Raw genomic sequence first — 20775 nt, 5'->3', positions numbered from 1 at the left:
CAGTACTTCTACGGCTCGGGCCGTCGCCGTCTTTCCCTTTTTGAACATTATATTTTAGTACACTATGCAACATATTTTTGCCGTAAATTTACTTTTCATCAACAAATTACCACGAACCTACTAAAGTAGGACTTGGCAAGTCGGTGGATTTCACTACATTATGCAGCTTGTATTTTGTAGTCCCCTGACTCTCTATTCGTACATTAGTTCTGAAGGGAAAAACAAAGTGATTTGAACATTTCTTAAAATAATATATAAAAAGTCATCATTTTGAAGGTATTCTTCTCTTACGGCAACGCTGGGAAAAGGTACGAACTTAGCTTGTGCGGGATCAGAAAAACTCTGAATAAGACTTTAAGTATTTTTTTTTCATTTAGCTTAGTATTTTAACAGTACCAAATTGTACTATACTAATTTACCAGTATACTCAGATCCCACAAATATCCAACTTCATTCTCCTCCAGCCGGTTTCACAATAAGCTCATGTATTTGCATGCGAGGCGGTGTAGAGAGTGTGAACATTATGCAGCTTGAGACGTCTTCAAGTTTCAGCATGACCAAACCAAAACTTCTATATTTCTCCGGCATTATTTCCATATCGGTTAAGCCGGGGCTAATGCTCTGTAATACAAAAAAAAAAAATGAATAGACTAAAATGTTCCTATTGCAAAGATAAGGAAGGTCTGGCGGAGCAGAACAAAGAACAAAAGAAACTTTGTATACACTGTGAGATAACATTTGATGCCATGAATCAATGCAACCCCTTCCAAAAGTTAGCCGATTGATCGAAGTAATAAACTTAAGGTTGATACACACTTCTTAAGAATTTCACAGTAGCATTGCAGTCAAGTTAAATCATTTCTCATCTAAACTGATGTTTGTAAAATGGAAAGATGAATCGAACATTTAGCTCGGTATCTTTCAGGCTTTTGCAATGTTTCCCTCTTTTATGGAAACCAGTCTGAGAGTTAAATAAGATCAATGATATCGTTTATAATCGCATTCATGGAAGATGTCAGCCATTTTTTAGTCTGGTTTCCAAATGTATACAAAATATCTGCCTGTAGATTTTGGGCCTTTACAGGTATGTGTAAGTTCATGTTAGATTTGTAGGTGATCCTCAGAATGTCTAACACTCGACTTGTAGTGCATCTTCTTCTTTTTTTAGCAGTGCTTCGCCCTATCCAAAGGTGACATCGATATTCTCTAACGTAAATCCAATGAAACTAGCAGTTCAAGTAGGGTTTGGACCAAAGAGACATGGACGTCAGAAGCGTAATGAAAAGATGGTTGGTGTCATGTGGACATTACATGCAGGACATACATTGCAAATGCAGTGGTAGATACTGGATAAATAAGATTTTAACCTATAACAGTATCCAAAAAGCCTGCCTTCCTCTACTGCATGTTTCGGGTATTGCGCTCTGAGAACGGTGTTCGCCGCGCATTAATCGGCATAACTCGACTCTTCCCGGGAGAGACTGAGGACCTGCTTATGATCATTTGGTTCTTTATATGTCATGGTGTCAACATGAAAATGTATCTCATAGAGATTCCTTTCATCTTCGCAGAACTAATACCTTTTAATGCGTCAAACTATTATGAAAAATAGATCACGTCCGACTGTCTTTATGTACTCTCTCGTTATCTGCACTACCTTTTTGTACTTTTATCCATACAACTCAACGAAGTGCGGATAGGTTTTCTTAACATTTTGATAGTTGTATCTAGGTCCACTCCTAAATATTTCACAAGACAGCATACAATTTTCTTTGAAATCAGGGGAAAACTAAAAGAAGAAGAAGACCTATATTGCTGTTTCTTCATGGTAAAACAATACAATAAATCATCGATAATTAGAAGGTTTTACCAATACTTCCAGAAAAAGCATATCTAAACGCTGCGATAGTCGCGAAAACTGCACTCAAACATCACAAGTCAATAGCAATGTCACCACTTGAACTTGTTTTCGAGACTCGATACATTCTACCATACACTCGCCAAATTGACACGTTTCTTCATGTGATATTGTTTGTGTTGAACGCAAAAGTTAGGCTTGGGCATAGTGCACCAAGGGCCGGTTTCACCATCTTCAGTCACTTATCTATAAGTTATCAAAATTCTTGTTTTTGCTACGCTAACTGAAGTATCGACTGCCTGTTAAGTGCAAGGAAAGGAAAGCCAGCTGCTTGCGATTTGCTCTACAAAAGTTTTATAATGATCGATTCAACTCGGGATTTGACACCCCGGTGTTGGTGAACACGAATAACTCTTCAGATGAAGCTATCTGAAGAGTTTCTATCTTCCAGTTAAACTCTAGCTTATTTAGAGTTGGTAAAAACGGTCCTCTATGTTGAACTATTGAATACCGTACGAAATAGGTTCGGACCTGTTGGGGTTCAAATCACGATCATTTCGGCATAATTTTCGGCTAATTCGCCGGGTAAGTTCAAAAAATGTTCGTTACGGTTCGAAGTTCATCTTTAACGCTTTACAAGCATCGAACCGCACTAGTGTCGCTATTATTTTTAAGAGATGTTCTGGGTGTTTTTTGTTGTATTTTCAGAGTAGCTTATTTTTTGCTAGCTTTGTGCAGTCTACAGAGGCTTCCGAGCATCACAAATAATAGCTCACTCAGCTACATCTTACATAAACTAAATACTTACGGTGACTTTGATTTTAGTGTCCAATCCTTTAAACTCTTGACGATAGACTTCAGTTAAGGCTGTAATCGCATATTTAGATGCAGGATACACATTAACTATTGATGGGCCTGGAATGACGGGTAATGGAACAGAGTGACCCCTTACACTATTAACAATCACTACATGTCCATCAACATCGCGCTCTTTCATCGATTTAAATACGCGTTGAGTTGCATAAACCACACCCATGACGTTAACTTGCAGAGTTTGTTCCAAATCCGATAAATTTATTGTACAAGCTTGGCCCGCCTTAAAAATTCCTGCATTATTCACCAAAATGCCAACACCACCTAATTTATTAATGATCCAATCGAATGCTTTGTCAACAGATTCCTTTGATGCGACATCACAGGCAAAAACATGAAAACGTTGCTGCTGTTCAGCTGGTAATTCGGCTTTATATGTTTCCATACGTTCTATGAGAGGCGCAAGTCCTACCACAATCAGGTTGGCTTTGAGTAGATCTTTGGCCACTGCAACACCAATACCTGAACTAGCACCAGTGACTACTGCGACGCGATTTGACCAACGTTCCATTGTGATATCACTTTGTGTATGGAAAACTGCAAACTGGAAGGAAATATTCTAGACGTAATATTTTATAAACGGTTTATGTATCACGGTTGAAACCACCAATTAGTACTTTTTTTACTTTTATAATAAAACTAAAATTTTAGTGGCTATATCTAACTCTCAAACTTACTTTTTTCTCATTTGAATTATTTCCGAAAATATGAATATTTCTTACCTTTTATATGGAAATTTCTAAAATAACTACTAAATTCGGATGGATTTTGTTATTTTCCACGTAGGCTGCACAAAGTCTTATCTGCAGACACGTTATTCGTAATGATTTAAATAAATGTTTTAAATTAATGTTATAAATAATCTTTGTTCTTCATCTTGATACGCTAATCTACCAACTTGAAGTGCTAGCATTTACTAATTTAGCTATTTTTTTCTATCTTTATATTAAGTCGCTTTCATGTTTGTCCCCTCATTTCCATACGAATTTTTGACCCACGGAAAAGTCTTTTTCGGTAACTTCCCGTTGAGCTAGACACTTGATACTTAGAATATAGTTTAGATCAGGGAGACATTACAATGCAAGTGAAAAGAAAATCCTTTAGGTCACGAATCGAGATAAACAGAAAATTTATTTTAAAATGGAAATTTTGCGATCCACTTTTAACTAAAGTCCTCGATGATCCAGAGACTTGAAACTTAGCACATAGTTTGCGAGTCGATGACACTACAATTCATGGAAAACAAAATGCCGCCAAGTGGCAGACGAATCATAAACGAAAATCCCTGAAAAAACGTAGGGAATCCTGCGATCGATTTTTAAGTAACTATTTTGAACAAATAAATAATTTTAAATCCCAAAATTCTTTTACTATTAAAGGAAAAATTGCCTTCTATTTTTTGGTCCATTTATATAAAGGTAGTCCTTAAAATATTTTTACCATCTTTTTTTATAATAATAAAGAAACGTTTTTTCTTCTCATACAGAGAAGCGACTCCGAGCTAAGAAACTTGCTTGAGAGAAACACCGGAAAAGATCATTTCATTCATAACGGGTGACCAAAAAGGAGCATTAAAACTCACATCGCTCAGCAGAAACGAGTTATATGTAAACACGTTTATTTACTTCATACTGTTTTCACACAGAAACTTAATGATCTCATTTCACCTGCTAGTGAAATCGTAAATTTTTTGCTTTCACACAGAAGTAACTGCTCGATTAGTATGAAGGATGAGACAGACAATCATGGCGGAACGATACAAGGTGAGAGCATGGTGACATACCTACAAACAAACAAAATTCCACGTACTTGTAAATTCGATGGACAAATGTCAAAATTGTACTGCGCCGGTAGTTGATATATCAAATCAAATAAAAAAGGTTATAATCAGCTGTTCGATGCGGCCACCTTGTATCGTTCCGCCATGCAGACAATGACATTTGCTTTGACAAATGACATTTTTAAGCACTAAACACACCAAAAACTAAGAAGCGGAAACGGAAGTGGAACGCTGCCAACAGAGTTGCATTGTGTTTTTGACTTCATTAGGCATTCGATTAGCTACTAATGAAATAATAATAGATTCGAATTTTGTAGGGAAGATTGAGCTCAATAAGCGTCTTAATGTAGAAAATTGTCTTTATTATTCAATAAGCCGTCTGTGTGAAAATAGTATGAGGCCATTTTCATCATTAATATTAAGTAAGATTTGAGAAGGATAGCAAGTTTTCAAATAGCTTCATTTGACATTTTCGTTTTCATTAACATAGGAAGAGCAGTGCTCAGTTAAATTGATAACTGTGAATATTCTGAAAGCAAATTGCGAAAATATATTGTGAATAAACGAAAACCAGCAAAACAGCTGACTTTTGTTTAAATTTTTACCCTACTCTTAACCACTGTGAATTCATACAAGTGAAAAGTCTTTCTATTCATCCATTGCCATACCTACCTCTCAAATAGTTGCTGACAGGGAGAACTGCTGTTGCGAATGGCCAGAGAATGAAAGAAAGGTTTGTTTTTTGCTCGCGGTGAAGAAATTGAAGTGTCATGAATTGCTCATTCATGTTTCAAACGAATTTTTCTTTTACATAAGTCTACAGAAAATGAGACTACAAATTAATATTGATTTAAAAAAATGAGTATCCAGCTAAGCAAACATTTTAAAATATGTGAGTAGCGCAATGTACCAGTCGTCTAAAAAAATGTTTGAAAAACACTATTGAGCAAATGATTTAAGTAATCGAACAGCGATTTAACAGGTGATCCAGGCTGTTTACTATTGTCAACGTTTTTTTCAAACATTCGCCACTTATATGAATACACAATGCTCTTAACTGACAGTCGATTCTACAGTTTGCATGGAGAAAACGAGAATTTTCATTACTTAAAGCCGATATACTAGCTGAAAATGTTGAAAGCGGCTTCAATCAATTTAGCTATACATATCAGTCGTAATGACATTGATATCATCGGTCCGAACACCCGCGACGCAAGTTCTGCTTACTCCAAACTGGAGAATGAAGCGTAAAAGATGAGTTTAATGCCATCGAGCAAAGAGTCAGCGCATTTGCGCCTTGGCAACCACGCCACTGTTGTCAGTCATAATTTCGAAATAGTCAAAGACTTTGTTTATCTCATAGCGGAATGATACAAGGCGGCAGCATAGTGACATACCTACAAACATAAATAAAAATTCCATGTACTTTGTTTTTGTAAATTCAATGGACAAATGTCAAAATCGTACTGCACCGGAAGTTTATGTATCAAATCAAATAAAAAAAGTTTATAATCAGCTGTTCCATGCTGCCCCCTTGTATCGTTGCGCCATGGTTTATCTGCGAACCAGCATTAACACAAACAACAACATCAACTCTGAAATACAGCGATAAATGCTACTTTGGACTAGGTACACAATTGAAAGTAAAGTCCTCTCTCGGCAAACGAATTACTTATCGTATCCATCCTGCTACATGGTGCAGAAGCATGGACCATGACAACATCAGACGAAGCGGCTCTGGTAGTATTCGAGAGAAAAGCCCTTCATAAGAATTACAGATATCTACGCGTTGGCGACGGCGAGTATCGAAGAAGCTTTAATGATGAACTATACGAGCTTTACGCAGACATCAACATAGTCCAGCGAATTAACACGTAGTGGCTACTCTGTCTAGACCATGTTATGCGAATGAAAGATGATGGTCCGGCTATGAAGGTATCGGAAACCGCCTATGGAAGCAGAGAAAGAGGGCGGCCCCTACTTCGCTGCAATGGCCAGGTAGAAAATAATGTACATTCCCTTGGTGTGACCAATTGGCGAGAGTTTACGCAAACCGTAATGCTAAGCATTTATAGCCTGTATACTAAGGCGGGTCGATTTAAAAATCGCTCATTGCTCTGTGAAAATCGTATTCTAGGGATCAAAACAAGAAACTTTGCCGAAGGAACCATACCTCTAAAACGAATTCTGATGTCCGCCCCCCCCCCCCCCTCCCCCCTTTTGTTCGAACTTTTGGGTAGGGGAAATTTCAATTCTACCTGCTGTGTCTTGTGGTGGCTTAAAAAAACAACACAAGCAATTTTACGATCTGCTATTGGGAGGGGGGGGAGGGGGGGGGGGGGGGCATCAAAATTCGTTTTAGAGGTATGGTTCCTTCGGCAAAATTTCTTATTTTGATCCCTAGAATATGATTTTCCTAGAGCAATGGGCGATTTTTTTGCCTCCCCACAAATCGACCCGGCCTACTGTATACCCTCTAATTTTTTTTGAGGTAGGTTCTTTTTTGTGTGGCTATCCACCAAACAAGAACTTCATAGTATAGGCAAAGAGGATAAATACAATAAGAGGCGTCACTCGTTATTTTTTTGGCATTTACTCGATGTATACTGAAAGGTAGTCGCTACTTTTTTTTTGGGCGAGATGCTTATAAATGTCTTCTATACATTTTCGTGGGGTATTTGTGTTTATTTTTCGACTGTATTTAATCAATTTATTTAATTCTCTTTCCAAAAAACACGTTTGCATAAAGTGACAACACCGCATGGATAAATGCCAGCAATTAAAAATGTCCCTCTCAGAAAACATTCGGCATCAATTTTTTCAATTTCCAGCGAGATACTCGCCACAAAATAACGAGTGACGGCTCTTATTGTATTTATCCTCTTTGGTATAGGATAGAGTTTACAATCGCTGTAAATACCCAATGAAAGAAAGAGATGGGGATACGCTCCACGTACACCTTAGCATTAATGCATAAATTGCCGTAGAGGCCTTCCCCACTCTCTCCTCCACGTTCAGCATCCACGACAATTTACTGTCTAGGATGGTTTCTAGATATTTTGTGCAAGGCTTTCCCTGCAGGATCAGCCCTCCTAACTTAGGTCTGGTCCAATTTGGCGATGCTTAGTTTCCTACGGTACGGTACAGGTAAAAACAATTCCTGTCTATTGTATTTTGGTTTTGTAATAAAGCAAGAAAAAATTTAAGCACATGCGCAGATGAACTGATTAACATGTCTATATATGTAAATAGCCCATAGAGTTTCTGGTTGTCAGTGAGCTTAACATATTAAAATTTGTTCGATTTGGAATAAGACTGACCTTGAGTAGATCTTTGACTATTACAGCATAAACACCAGACCTGATACCGGTAATTACAGCAACACAATTTGACTAACGCTTCATTTACGTCACTGGATTATGTAAATAAAACTGGTATTTTAATCAAGGAAATTCGATACACACAAAAACCTACGCGTTTCGCGATTTGGTTAGACGGCCGGAATTTATATGGTGTTGTCTTATATGTCATCACATTGGCCTCGACATTGAACATATTCTCTATCATAGTGAAACTAAAGATTAAAGTACGTATTCGCATGAAACTAAAGCTCTAAATTCTCTTTTAAGATGCTGTGAGAAGCTTTTTGAATGCGCCACTACTTAAATATTAGATGATAGCAGCTAATAAGCACAAAATCATCTGCTCTTAGACAAGGTCATGTGTAGATAAGGGTGGAGAAGCTAAGCTTAAAAGCTTACACTTTTGAGATCAAAATTATGTATTATACGTCAGACTAGGATGTGGTTAATACCAAAGGACATTGAGGTTTTTACCTTGTAAGTCACTTGCTGTTGACCGAAGGATACAGCATGAATTGCCTGCTGAAAAAAAGCACGCAACAAACAAAGACTTCTACGTTCCTCTCATCTATTCCACTGTTGCTGCTTTATCAGGCTTATTATTTCCTTACTGAGGTACTTACTCGGCGATCTCAGGTTTTGTGCTAACGTACTGAAGCACGTTTTTTGGCTAAGGTCGCTGCTTCGGAACGGCAGCACGGAAAATTTTCGGTATTCAATGTGATAGAAACCAATCACTTTCCACGGCAACCAGTTCTTGGTACCGGAGTGACTCATGACTTTTTTTTCCGATCAAAGGTTGTAATTTCAATGTAACCCCATTTTATTTCTTGCGTGGCACCTCCAAATTGTTACCCTCGGAGCAGTTTCTTGCAGCCTCCGAGCAGGTATTGAACCTAACCCTGGTCTTAGGATGTGGTTTTGCAGCATATGCCGGAAAAGGATGTACCTCAGACGGTCATATTCAGTGTTTAAAAAGAGGGTTGCATCGTTTGGGATGTTCTGGGTTAGAATCCAACGTTCGTTAGTTCCTTGCTCTTCGCATCCAAGAACATAAAAAATAAACAATAAACAGCTATCTCCCCAGCTTTTCTAGTTTCTTCACCTCGCGAGACCTGGCATCATCACAAACCAAATCCACGGCCAATCTGTTTACGACGTGGAACGATCAGTTCATGCAAATATTGGATGTTACGTCGATGGTGTTACGTTACCGACTGTCAGTCACTCTAAAATCTTAGGGTTCGATAATACTATCACCTTCAAGGCGTACGTCACCGAACTTGTATCTAAAGTACAAAGCCGCAACAAAATACTCAATTCACTTGCCGGTTGGGAAAAAATAAAGAAGCGTTGCTAACCACATACAAAGCAATTTCCCGGCCGCTTACTGTGCTATGCGTCACCAGATTGCTGGCGTAAATGTTGCAATAACCACTGTCACGAGATGTCGCTTTATGACCCCCGAACATTACCTACATAGTGAGGCTGTTGCGAACAATCTGGCAACACGGCCGGCATAAATCCCACTATTTCCCCGCCGAAAAACATGCATACGCTTCGCTCGCTGATTGGCTCATAAAAATCAGGTGATCAAAATTGAAGAGAACGTAGGTAAAAGAAAACTTTGAAATAGGAGACAAAGTTAGTACGTGAATTAACGGCAGAGTGAACCGAATAAATTTTTTAATCCTCCTTTGTAAATAAAGAATAACGGATCGCAAAAATTTGCGACCTTTTTCAACATTGGCAAATAAAAAATAACGGATTGCAAAAAATGTTCGACTTTTTTTAACATTTTAAAAAATTTATTCTGCCACATGAAAGTCGTACTGCTTAAATTATAATGGCGCAATCAAATGGATTTCCTTCAAACGCAGCTGATGAACCCGCTGCTACAGCAATCAACGGAGATGAATTCAATACCAGCGCCGCCACCAATCTCGTGGCTTCTAACTATAACGTTTGGTCCACTAGCACCACGACGGAAAACAACTTGCCAAGTCAAATGGCGAACGCCGATAATAGCATAGTGTACCTATACAAGTGTGTTCACTAAGCGATAAACGTCAAAACTACAAACAGCCTCGCTCACCTGATGGAAATCTCAGGTCTAGAGTCGCATTTTTGGTCTCAACGACAACATTTTTGACTACCAATCGTATCGACTTTTTCAATTTTTCAATCATTCGGCGCATTCGGTAATGGTATCCATTTTGAATTCGCTGTCATTCCGAATCCAGCGAGTGCCTGTCAGAATGCTTGACAGATAAGTCAACACACTTGTACTTGTACACTATGGATAATAGTGGCGATGTGAATTATTGCGCTCCAACAGCACAGCCAAACAAATCTAATGCTGTTGGGCACTTTGGCACTACCGGGCAATCGGCACACCAAGGGCAACAGCTACTCAGCCCTGCTCACGCGATAAATTCTGTTACTTCTCTTCGTCTTCGTCATCAAGCAGAACTGCTACAAGAACAGCGTGAATTCATAAGGCGAAGAGAAGCGCTGCTAAGAGCACAGCATAGTTTTTTGGATCGCATTGATGCAATGGGCTTCGATGATGACCTGGATGAAAGACAATATACTCTGCCTGGTCTTCCTTGTCAGTGCGGAATGCAGGCCTTCCAACAACGCAGGCAATGCAATTACCTTCTAACTACAATGCAGCTCTCACCACAATGCAGTTACCGCCAAACTCCATTGCGCCCGTCAATACAAATGTACCTCCCAGCAATGAGCCTCGTGTAAAAAACACGTTTATCAGATCACCAACTGCCCCACAACAAAGTGGGGATCTGCCGCAGCATGTTCTGCAATCTCTGCTGGACAGAATACAGTCCCTTGAGCAGCAAGTACAAGCGTACTCCACACGTAATGGAACAAATTATTCCCCACAACCTTTTCCAACGGGTCCTAATAGAAATGGTATATCCTTTGGAGCACAACCAGTTTTTACGTTGCCAACAGCTGGTCACTCTAACAGCCTATCATTTGGAGCCTCGGCTCATCGACGCCTCACTAAAGATCACATTGCCTCTCGTCACAGTCTTGTTAAAGAGCTACCTAATTTTGATGGCAAGCCAACAGAGTGGCCATTGTTTTACGCTGCTTATAATCAATCAACTGAGGTGTGTGCATTTTCTGACGAGGAGAATCTAATAGGCCTACGACAAGCTCTGGAAGGTCCAGCTCGCAACGCAGTGAAAAATTTGTTATTGCATTCATCTTGTGTGTCACAAATAATGATAACCCGTCAAATGCGATTTGGAAGGCCGAAGTTAATAATCAGCGTTCTGCAGCGACAGATTTGTGATTTGCCCCCGCCGTCAGAAAACCAGTTAGAATCAATTGTAGACTTTGCTGTTGAAGTGCAAAACATCTGCGCAACGATGTTGGTATCAGGGCTTAACAATCATTTGAATAACCCTGAACTCGAGCAAAAACTGGTTTCGAAATTGCCTGGACTAGTACCAGCCTACTGGGGAATGCATAAAAGAACCTTAGCGACTTGCAGTTTACAAAATTTCAGCGATTGGCTTTTTCAGATAGCACAGGAGGCTAACTGTGTGATTGTACCCAAAGAGGTATCAAAGATGCGCAAACGTGGCACAATTAATCATCATTTTGAAACGGTAAGATGTATCGCTTGTAAAGAAAATTGTAGCCACATTTCTAATTGCCCCTCCTTCAAGGTAATGCCCCGTAGCCGAAAATGGGAACTAGTACGCAAATTCAAACTATGTCACCGGTGTTTAAAAAATCACTCTAGTTTTGGTTGTAAATCAGCAGCAACCTGCAACGTTAATGGTTGTATCACCCTATGTTACACAACGCAGACGTAGTTGCTACTAAAGCTCCAATCACTCAAAAAACTACTAATCATGAGGAGCCATCGCGGACTGCTAATGTAAATATGCACAATGTTGGTGGAAGTAGTACCCTCTTTCGTGTTCTTCCCGTAGTCCTGCACTCAGGTGGCCGCAGTGTATCCACGTGCGCTTTCATAGATGATGGCTCTTCCCTCACATTTATCGACGAAGAGCTGCTAACTAAATTTAACATAAAAGGAAAACCGCAACCACTGTGTTTGACGTACGCACGGTTTGGACTAAATAACGCAGCACTTGGATCTCCGTTGAAATCCTTATATGGTGGCGAAAATGAGCCAATAGCTGAAAAGTCCAAACTCGGTTGGACATTGAAAGGCCCTACGCCAGGTATCGGTCATGATATCCAACACTACGTCTATAACATATGTGACTGTTCCATCCAAGCAGAGTTGCTTCAGTTGACGAAATCTTACTTTTGCCTGGATAGTTTAGGCGTTTCGGCTAACCTTACCCCGTTAATGTCTAAAGATGATGAGCTGGCAATGAAGCAGCTGGAGCAATACACTGTGCGAATCGGTAATCGATTTGAAACTGGTCTCTTATGGAAGAGTCATGAAATCACTTTACCTGATAGCATGCCTATGGCTTTATTTCGAGCGCGATGCCTGCAAAAAAAAGATGCAAAGAGAGCCAAAGTTGGCTGAGGTACTTCAGCAGAAGATTGACGACTACGTACAAAAAGGGTATGCCAGACGTATGTCAGCAACCAACGTTTCCACCAAAAAATGCTGGTATCTTCCGATGTTTGCGGTAACGAGCCCTAACAAACCAGGCAAGGTGCGCCTAGTATGGGATGCAGCCGCAAAGGTTAATGGCGTATCACTGAATGACATGCTGCTCAAAGGGCCCGACCTAACAACTCCTCTGCTGTCATTATTATTCAAATTTCGGCAAAGACGAGTAGCTATTTCGGCCGATATAGCTGAAATGTTCGAGTTCGGAAAGAAGACCAAAACTTTATGCGCTTCTTATGGTATGAACAAAACGCCGATGAACCAACAACTTTCGTGATGACAGTGATGACCTTTGGAGCTACGTGTTCACCCAGTTGCGCCCAATATGTCAAAAATAAAAATGCTGCAGTTTCAAGAAAAGTTTCCTCGTGCTTCACAATGTATTATTGAGAATCACTATGTAGACGATATGTTGGTAAGTGTTGACACTGAAGAGGAAGCAATAAAGTTGGTAAACGATGTCCGTCACGTTCATGCGATGGGAGGTTTCCATATTCGAAACTTCTTGTCCAATTCACATCGCGTTTTATCTGCGTTGAACGAAACCTCAACTGATACTTTGTCTCGATCTTGAAAAAGAGCTTCCAACTGAGAAGGTATTAGGCATGTGGTAGATCATTTGTCAGTGATCATTTTGAATTTCGGGTTTCCCCCAAATACAGGGACTCCGATATCTTTGTTGTCCATCGACGACCAACTAAGCGCGAAGTTCTTAGTTTGGTTATGACAATATATGACCCAATCGGGCTGATCGGTTTCTACGTTATGTACGCTAAAGTCATCTTGCAGGAAATATGGAGAGCTGGCTGCGAATGGGACGATCCGATTCCCGAGTACCAATTTAAAAAATGGATTAGATGGCTTAGACTTATCCCCACTCAAATTGATATCAATACCTCGACTTGAATTAAAAGCTACACTTCTGGGAGCCCGCCTTGCCAAACACGTTATTGAATCACATTATGTACCTATCGACTGCTCCGTATACTGGTCAGCTCACGAACAGTACTCGCTTGGCTGCATGCTGATCAAAGTCGCTACAAACAGTTTGTGGCATTTCGAGTCAGTGAAATTTTAGAACTAACTGATGTCAATCAATGGCGTTGGGTTCCAACAGCGGAAAATGTTGCCGACGAAGCCACCAAATGCCACGGTGATCCAAACTTCTCAAACGACAATCGAGGGTTTAGAGGACCATCCTTTCTGTATCTTCCCCGGAATGAATGGCCCGTACCTGCACAACAAAAACACGTTTCAACAGAAGAACTTCGCCCACAATTCACTGGAGTTCACAGTTTCCCGACAGTATATTTTGTTGAGCCTAAACCAGAGAACTTTTCATCATGGGACCGTCCTTTTAAGGTAATTGCTAGGACCATAATGCGCTCGCATTTGGTTAAATTTGGTACGGGGTAATAAAAATGTATATGGTGTCCCAAGTACGGACGATTTTCGTAAGGCAGAACGTTTTCTTTGGTAAAAAAGCCCAGAAAGATGTTTTCAAAGACTCAATAGCTTCTTTGTCAACTGGAAGAGTTGTTGGAAAATCTAGCGATATATACAAAGTAACCCCTATTTGGATGACCACGGTGTTTTAAGAATAGATGGACGGTTTAAGATTGCAGGGCGACCAGATCCAGTTTTGCTACCATACAACCATCGTATTACGCACTTGATCATAAACGACTTTCACATCAAATACCATCATGGTAGCATAGAAACCGTAGTCAACGAAATACGACAAAATGACTGGGTACCAAAACTCCGCGTTGTGACCAACAAAGTTCGTCGCAATTGTCAGATTTGCAAAAACAGAGGTGTCCAACCACAGCCACCTGGAATGGTATGCTTTCCTCCAGCACGTACCGCACAGTTTTGCCGTCCGTTTTCTTATGTGGGAGTTGACTATTTTGGTCCTCTTCTGGTGGCAGTCAGGAGGAGCACCGAAAAGAGGTATGGGGTGTTGTTCACCTGTTTGACAACCAGAGCTGTGCACCTGGAAATTGCATATTCGTTGTCTACTGATTCCTGCATTTTGGCAGTACGAAATTTTATGGCACGTAGGGGAAGCCCCTTGGAAATATGGAGTGACAACGCCACAAATTTTAAGGGTGCTGAAAGAGAAATGAGGTCCGGGTTGAGCTGGTGGACCAGAACCGCATAACGAAAACTTTTACTTCGGCTGCAACTGAGTGGCATTTTATACCACCAGCATCTCCACACATGTGAGGAGCTTGAGAGCGGCTTGTTCGCTCAGTAAAGGATGTACCTCAACGAGTTTTAACGACCAGTAGACCGAACAATGAGCTTCTACGTGCTATGTTAATGGAGGTGGGGAGACAATCTGGCAACACGGCCGGCATAAATCCCATTATTTCCCCGCCGAAAAACATGCATACGCTTTGCTCGCTGATTGGCTTATAAAAATCAGGTGATCAAAATTGAAGAGAACGTAGGTAAAAGAAAAATTTGTAATAGGAGACAAAGTTAGTACGTGAATTAACGGCAGAGTGATACGAATAAATTTTTTAATCCTCCTTTGTAAATAAAGAATAACGGATCGCAAAAATTTGCGACCTTTTTTTAACATTGGCAAATAAAGGATAACGGATTGCAAAAAATGTTCGACTTTTTTAACAGAGGCTAAAGAGCTCAACATTACAGAGCATAACGAAATGCTAAACAAGCACTTTTTAATTAACTGTCACAAACCGGGGTATCCTAGCAAACAACTGCTTGATCTAGCTCCGTGATAACTGCAGGGACGAGATAAATTTGACGTTGAGCGCGCCTGAAATGCACGACGTTGAAACCGGCATCATACGCTAAATTTTTATTTTTATTTAAAAAATCTTATATAAATCCTACTAATTATATATACAAATTAATTAAAAACTAGTGGAAGAACCAGTTAGTCCATTAAAGAATATTGAATATTTGAAATTCCAAATTTATTCACCTCCTGCCGGTTTCACAAGAATCTCATGGATTTGCATACGGGGCGGTGTAGAGAGTGTAAATAGTATGCAGCTTGAAATATCTTTGGGTTTCAGCATAGGAAGTCCGAAATTTTTATAATATTCTGGAACAATTTCTGTTTCAGTCAAGCCGGGGCTGACGCTCTGAAATTAAGAAAAAATATTATTTTGTTTTGTTGATTTTCCGACAGGGTGGATAAATGATGTATATTGGAACGCTTTTCCGTCATCCCTTGTCAAATTAGTTTTTAGAGACAAACCGGTTTCGGCGTTGTGCCATCATCAGTGTCGATTTTCGTTTAGTTAGGATTTTTTCCTCGAGAAGTTCTATATATCCTATTCATGTCATTTTGAGATCTAAAGTCGTGAGCCTGCAATGACCTCGCGCTTCTCAAATGGTAGTCATCGTTATATTTCGAAGCAAGGTGTTATATTATCGTTCTCTTCCTAGCAGACCATAACCGCTACCTCAAGCCACAACTGAAGAACTGCAGAAGTTTTATCAGATGCTCGGTTCTGCACAAATTTACACTCATTTACCTAGCTTGAAAAAGTTATCACTAGGGATAGTTAAGTTAAAATTTAACTGGAGGATAGCAATCTTCTTCTTGTAGCTATAAGGTGACACTCCGAAGCTTTTGGAGAATTTAATCGATGTTGAAATAAAATAAATCAGCTGGATTTTATTTATACATTTGCCCAACTGACGGTACATGCTTCAGCTAGCGATAAAACGAGAGTTTTTTAACTTATAGATAAGTGACTAATTGAGGATGGCAAAAATGTTCCTTAATGCAGCTTCTGAGCTAAACCTTTATTAGCTTAAATTGATTAAAATAAAATACTTACGGTAACTTTAATTTTTGCACCCAATCCCTTAAATTCCTGCGATATATCTCCGTCAAGGCTGTTATTGCATATTTAGAGGCAGGATACACATTAAGCACTGTCGCTTCCGGATTCGGAGCTAGAGGTACCGTATGACCTAGGTAACTATTAATTATCACTACATGTCCATCGACATCGCGTTCTTTCATCGATTTGAAAGCGCGTTGTGTTGCATATACCACACCAAATACATTAACTTGTAGAGTTTGCTCTATATCCGATATATTCATTGAGCTTGCTTGACCTAATTTCATTGTTCCTGCATTGTTCACCAAAATATCGACACCACCTAATTTCTGAATGATCCAATCGAATGCTTTGTCAACAGATTCCTGTGCGGAAACGTTTCTGTTGGTCAACTGGTAAGGCGGCTTAAATGTTTCCATACGTTCTAAGCGACGTGCAAGTCCTACCACAATTAGATTGGCCTTGAGTAGATCTTTGACCACTTCAACACCAATGCCTGAACTAGCACCAGTAACAACGGCGACGCGATTTAACCAACGTTCCATTAGGATATCACTCTGTGTATGCAAAATTTAAGAGTTCGTATCAATTTTAAATAAAGAAAGTTACACAGAAAGTAAATCATTTTTGGTCAGCGGGTGGGTATTTATAAGTAAATAATTGGCTGACATAAGTCTTGAATATCTAGTATATTTATTTCCATAACGAATTAGAAGAGAGCAGTTAAATACTTAGTATGCACTTTATCATCAAAAGTTTTTTGTGTGCCAGTTTTAGCACTAGTGTTAGGAAAAAAGCAGTAAATTAGTATTAAAAGTAGTTAATTACTACATAATGCGAAATTCCATAGAAGATTTTTTAAAATACGAAAACTGTTAACTCATAATTTCTATTTTGAAAACTAACTACTTATCCAGGTTTTAAAAAGTATTCGCCGTAAAATTGCATCAACTTTTTCTCCATTTGGCTTTCAAAAGCAGCGGCACTCAAAATTTTCTTAGCATATCTTTAAGAAGCAGTTAGCAGATAGTTTCTTATTGCCCAGACAGTTTTCAATAAACTTCTTCAGAGAAAATTTTTTTATGCATATTTTTCTAGATTTTATTGAAAAGATGAGTCGAAAAGGCTCATATGCTTGGGAACTGGATACCTAGCTTGAGGAAACTAGGTAACTGAGAGAGGAATATTTCTATTCAGCATGACCCGTTTGTGCTTGTCCGAATAGCCTAAAGTCTTAAGCTCAGTATACATCATGGGAAAAATTACAAGTTCATATAAAAAACTCAAGAAAAATTTAGTTTGTCAAATAGTATCTAACTCTCAAAAAAGCTCAAACGTGTTCTGCTCTTTTTTTTAAGACTTTCGCCAAGAAATATTTGTGCGTCTCAATATTTGTTGCGGAATGACCCAGTAAGAACATATTCGGTTAAATACCAAGGATAACAGTGACTGTATTCATGACTTTTTTAAATAAAATATGCAATTCTATCCGAGTACAAGTGTTCTTTTTCTCTTTTTCAATTCGAATATATTAAATTTAACATATTTTTTTCTAATGATTGCTGAATCTGACTTTGGTGCCTTGCAGGGAAGTTCCACCGCTTCATAGAGAACATAGCGATAAAGAAAATGTCAAACTTACTTAGCTGCTACTATTCTTCACAAAAGAGGTATACCCTTCAAAAATCGCGAGTACTCCATAAATAGTGTAAGGAATACTCCTTTAGGAGTATAGGAGTGTTCCAAAACTAATCTGTATTCATACAAAAAATGTGCTCCAATTAACATTGCGATGTCCTAGGAGAGGAGTAGGTGATCCCACTCTCGCTTTGTTTGTGAGTATTCGATAGAGTACATACGTGAGAGTACTTTCCAAAGTACTTTCACTGTAGTACTCCATGGAGCACCCACAGAGGATCATATGCCAAAGTACTAAATAGGAATTGTGTCGGAAAGAATTATCGAAGTGAATTTAATTTAAAATGAAAGTAATTGAAGAGGGGCAATACAACTTTTATATTTTATACTACGAATATTCTTATGTTATTTAGCATTTGCGTGAATAAAGAAACTAATATTTCTCTATACATACTATAGAATGTATACATAAAACCAGTGCGCCGTTGCATTTTATCAGAGTTGCCATAGTAAAATTTTATTATCAGTTATTTACATGCAATATTTTACTTTTGGCAACTATGTTCGATCGTCATCGTGTCGTGTTCACTGTCGTTAAAACACGAGCAATAATCGGCTGATGGTGGTCCGCAAACGCATTGCAAAGGAGTATTGTTAGAGTACTCCAACATGAAGAAAATGGAACACGTAATCCAACAATTTTTGCAGGGTATACGAAATTTTCTTGAGCGTTTTCGTATTATCTGAATAACACGCTTTAAGCTTGAAACACAACGCCCTGACGCCGCGAAATAAACGCGACGAACATCGCCTTGTCAAAAATAGAATCCCCATAATTACATGAAGGTGAACACAATAAACGCCAAGACCGAAATTTACGCGACGTCATTTTGCGACGATAGATTTATTTCTATCGTCACCGCCAGGCGATGACGACAAACATCCCAAGGGTTGCTGCTGTTGAATTTTTTAAGTATAAAAAAAGAAAACATAATATCCAAAAACAATTTTTTTTTCTTTACATATAATTTTTAATTTAATTTCTTAACATTTTTGTTTTGTTTTGTTAATTTCTTAAGCATTTGGGCGTGTTTTAGCAGTCAAGTGCTACAGTAGAGAATTAAAAAGTTTTAATTGTTTTCATCTTTATTTCTAAATAATGGCCACTCTGAATAAACAGCGTCAATTTCGCCCGGCACTGTGTTTTAAGTAGACGAAATTTCTGGGCGTAAATGTTATCGCCCGACGCGGCGTATATCGTCGTCGCTCGGCATTGTGTTTCAAGCATTATGTATGATCTTTAATCATAAAAAACGCTGTGGCAATAAAAAAGCCGTGGTGGTGTAGTTATTTAAAATTTCTTCGAAAAACGTAGTACATCTACTGTAATCGTAGTAAAGTTCAAACACTGTTATAAAAGCTCCCGAAAAACCAAACATTTAAGAGAATATATTCTTACGGTATAATGTTACCTCTTACAGTGCAGTGTGGGGAAAAGCTTTTTGTCACTTGTGGTACCTATATTAGCTCTCTGGCTTCAGGTTTCACGATGACTACTTCTGACTAACAACAAGCACGGAACGCATTAATAAATTGCCAGAAAGACAGTCCTAACAAGCCAACCTAATAAAACCGCAATGCGTTTTTTTAGCGCACGCAAACAACGGGCGTTTTTTGCCCGAACCCAAATAAGCATGCGTGGCGACAATGTAAAGCATGTGTGCAAACGTCAAATCTAAATGTCACGCAGAACAAAAATTGGAAATCGAGTTAGGTTTTCACGCAGCAAATTCAATTTGAGTTGCTGTCATACAAGTTGTATGTGCATGAGACATTTTTGACAGAAAATGACTTGCGTGCGTTTATATTAGGTTGGCTTCTAAGTGTGAATTTCAGCCGCAGTATACCTGGTTGGTTGGTTCCATGGCGCAACGATACAAGGTGGCAGCATGGAACAGCTGATTTTATTTGATTTGATACATCAACTTACGGTGTCGTACGATTTTGACATTTGTCCATCGAATTTACAAAAACAAAGTACAGGGAATTTTTATTTATGTTTGTAGGTATGTCACCATGCTGCCACCTTGTATCATTCCGCTATGGTTGGTTCTAGCTGCGGCTTGATTTAACACAGGCTTTCGAGATATAGTCTTTGGAACGAATGACTTAAAAGTAGTAAGTCTGAAGTCTTTGAGCTTTTCATGGTGCCATTTATGAAAATGAAACCTTTCTTCGCTGCTCGATTTTGAGGAACATGAGTGTGCGTCTTCCATGTAGTCCCATTAGACAGCGAATGCACTTTTAATATGCCAACCAGTGGATCCAAGATGATATTGGTTCTCATTGATGTGGGTCTCATTTTGGGTGATCATCTCAGATGTTGCCCTTCTGGAATTACCTTTCCCATTGCCATCAGAGCCAATACTTATACCTATCAAAATAAGTCACAATGTTCTGGCCTGGTCGATAGCCTTCATTTTGAAAGGCAGCACAGTCGACGAGTATACGGTTGTGGTCTCAGCCCCAGGGAAAAATTTTAGTGATTTGCGTGTTGATAACTCCTTTTAGCTAACATACAAATGTTTGTATGTGCATGTACTTGAATTGAAGATACAAAATTGTGTGGTTCTATCTCCCACTCTTATACAAACTACTTTGCCGCTGCTCAAGGTTGTACCAACCATAGCAAAAAAATGCTTCCGAAAATCACTCCTCACTGGAAGATAACAACTCTTCATTAGAAGGATTCCCAACGGCCAGCCTACGTCAACAGTAGTTAAGTATTCGAAGTTTTA

General features: G+C 39.1%; 1 protein-coding gene and 1 pseudogene across 7 annotated transcripts; both read right to left on the bottom strand.

Moving 5' to 3' along the window:
• Window positions 1-353: 353 nt before the first annotated feature.
• LOC137251830 (farnesol dehydrogenase-like) lies at window positions 354-7986 on the bottom strand. 7 transcript variants are annotated; one of them, XM_067786716.1, is made up of 3 exons: window positions 7832-7986; window positions 2667-3275; window positions 354-621 (listed from the first exon to the last, which is right to left on the bottom strand). In XM_067786716.1, the coding sequence occupies exons 2-3, from the start codon at window positions 3240-3242 to the stop codon at window positions 451-453; spliced, it is 747 nt and encodes a 248-aa protein (XP_067642817.1). In that variant the 5' UTR covers window positions 3243-3275; window positions 7832-7986; the 3' UTR covers window positions 354-450. The 7 variants fall into 7 exon arrangements, with proteins under 7 accessions (XP_067642817.1, XP_067642821.1, XP_067642814.1 ...); XM_067786720.1 differs by lacking the exon at window positions 7832-7986 and adding an exon at window positions 4314-4421; XM_067786713.1 differs by lacking the exon at window positions 7832-7986 and adding an exon at window positions 4172-4232.
• Window positions 7987-15450: 7464 nt separating this feature from the next.
• On the bottom strand, window positions 15451-20747 carry LOC137233752 (farnesol dehydrogenase-like; annotated as a pseudogene).
• Between the last annotated feature and the right edge of the window lie 28 nt (window positions 20748-20775).

The sequence above is a fragment of the Eurosta solidaginis genome, chromosome 5 (assembly GCF_040869045.1).
Source record: "Eurosta solidaginis isolate ZX-2024a chromosome 5, ASM4086904v1, whole genome shotgun sequence".
Taxonomy (NCBI): Eukaryota; Metazoa; Arthropoda; class Insecta; order Diptera; family Tephritidae; genus Eurosta; species Eurosta solidaginis.
The sequence above is the reverse complement of the archived record's forward strand: the minus strand, read 5'-3'. Positions and strand labels throughout refer to the sequence as shown.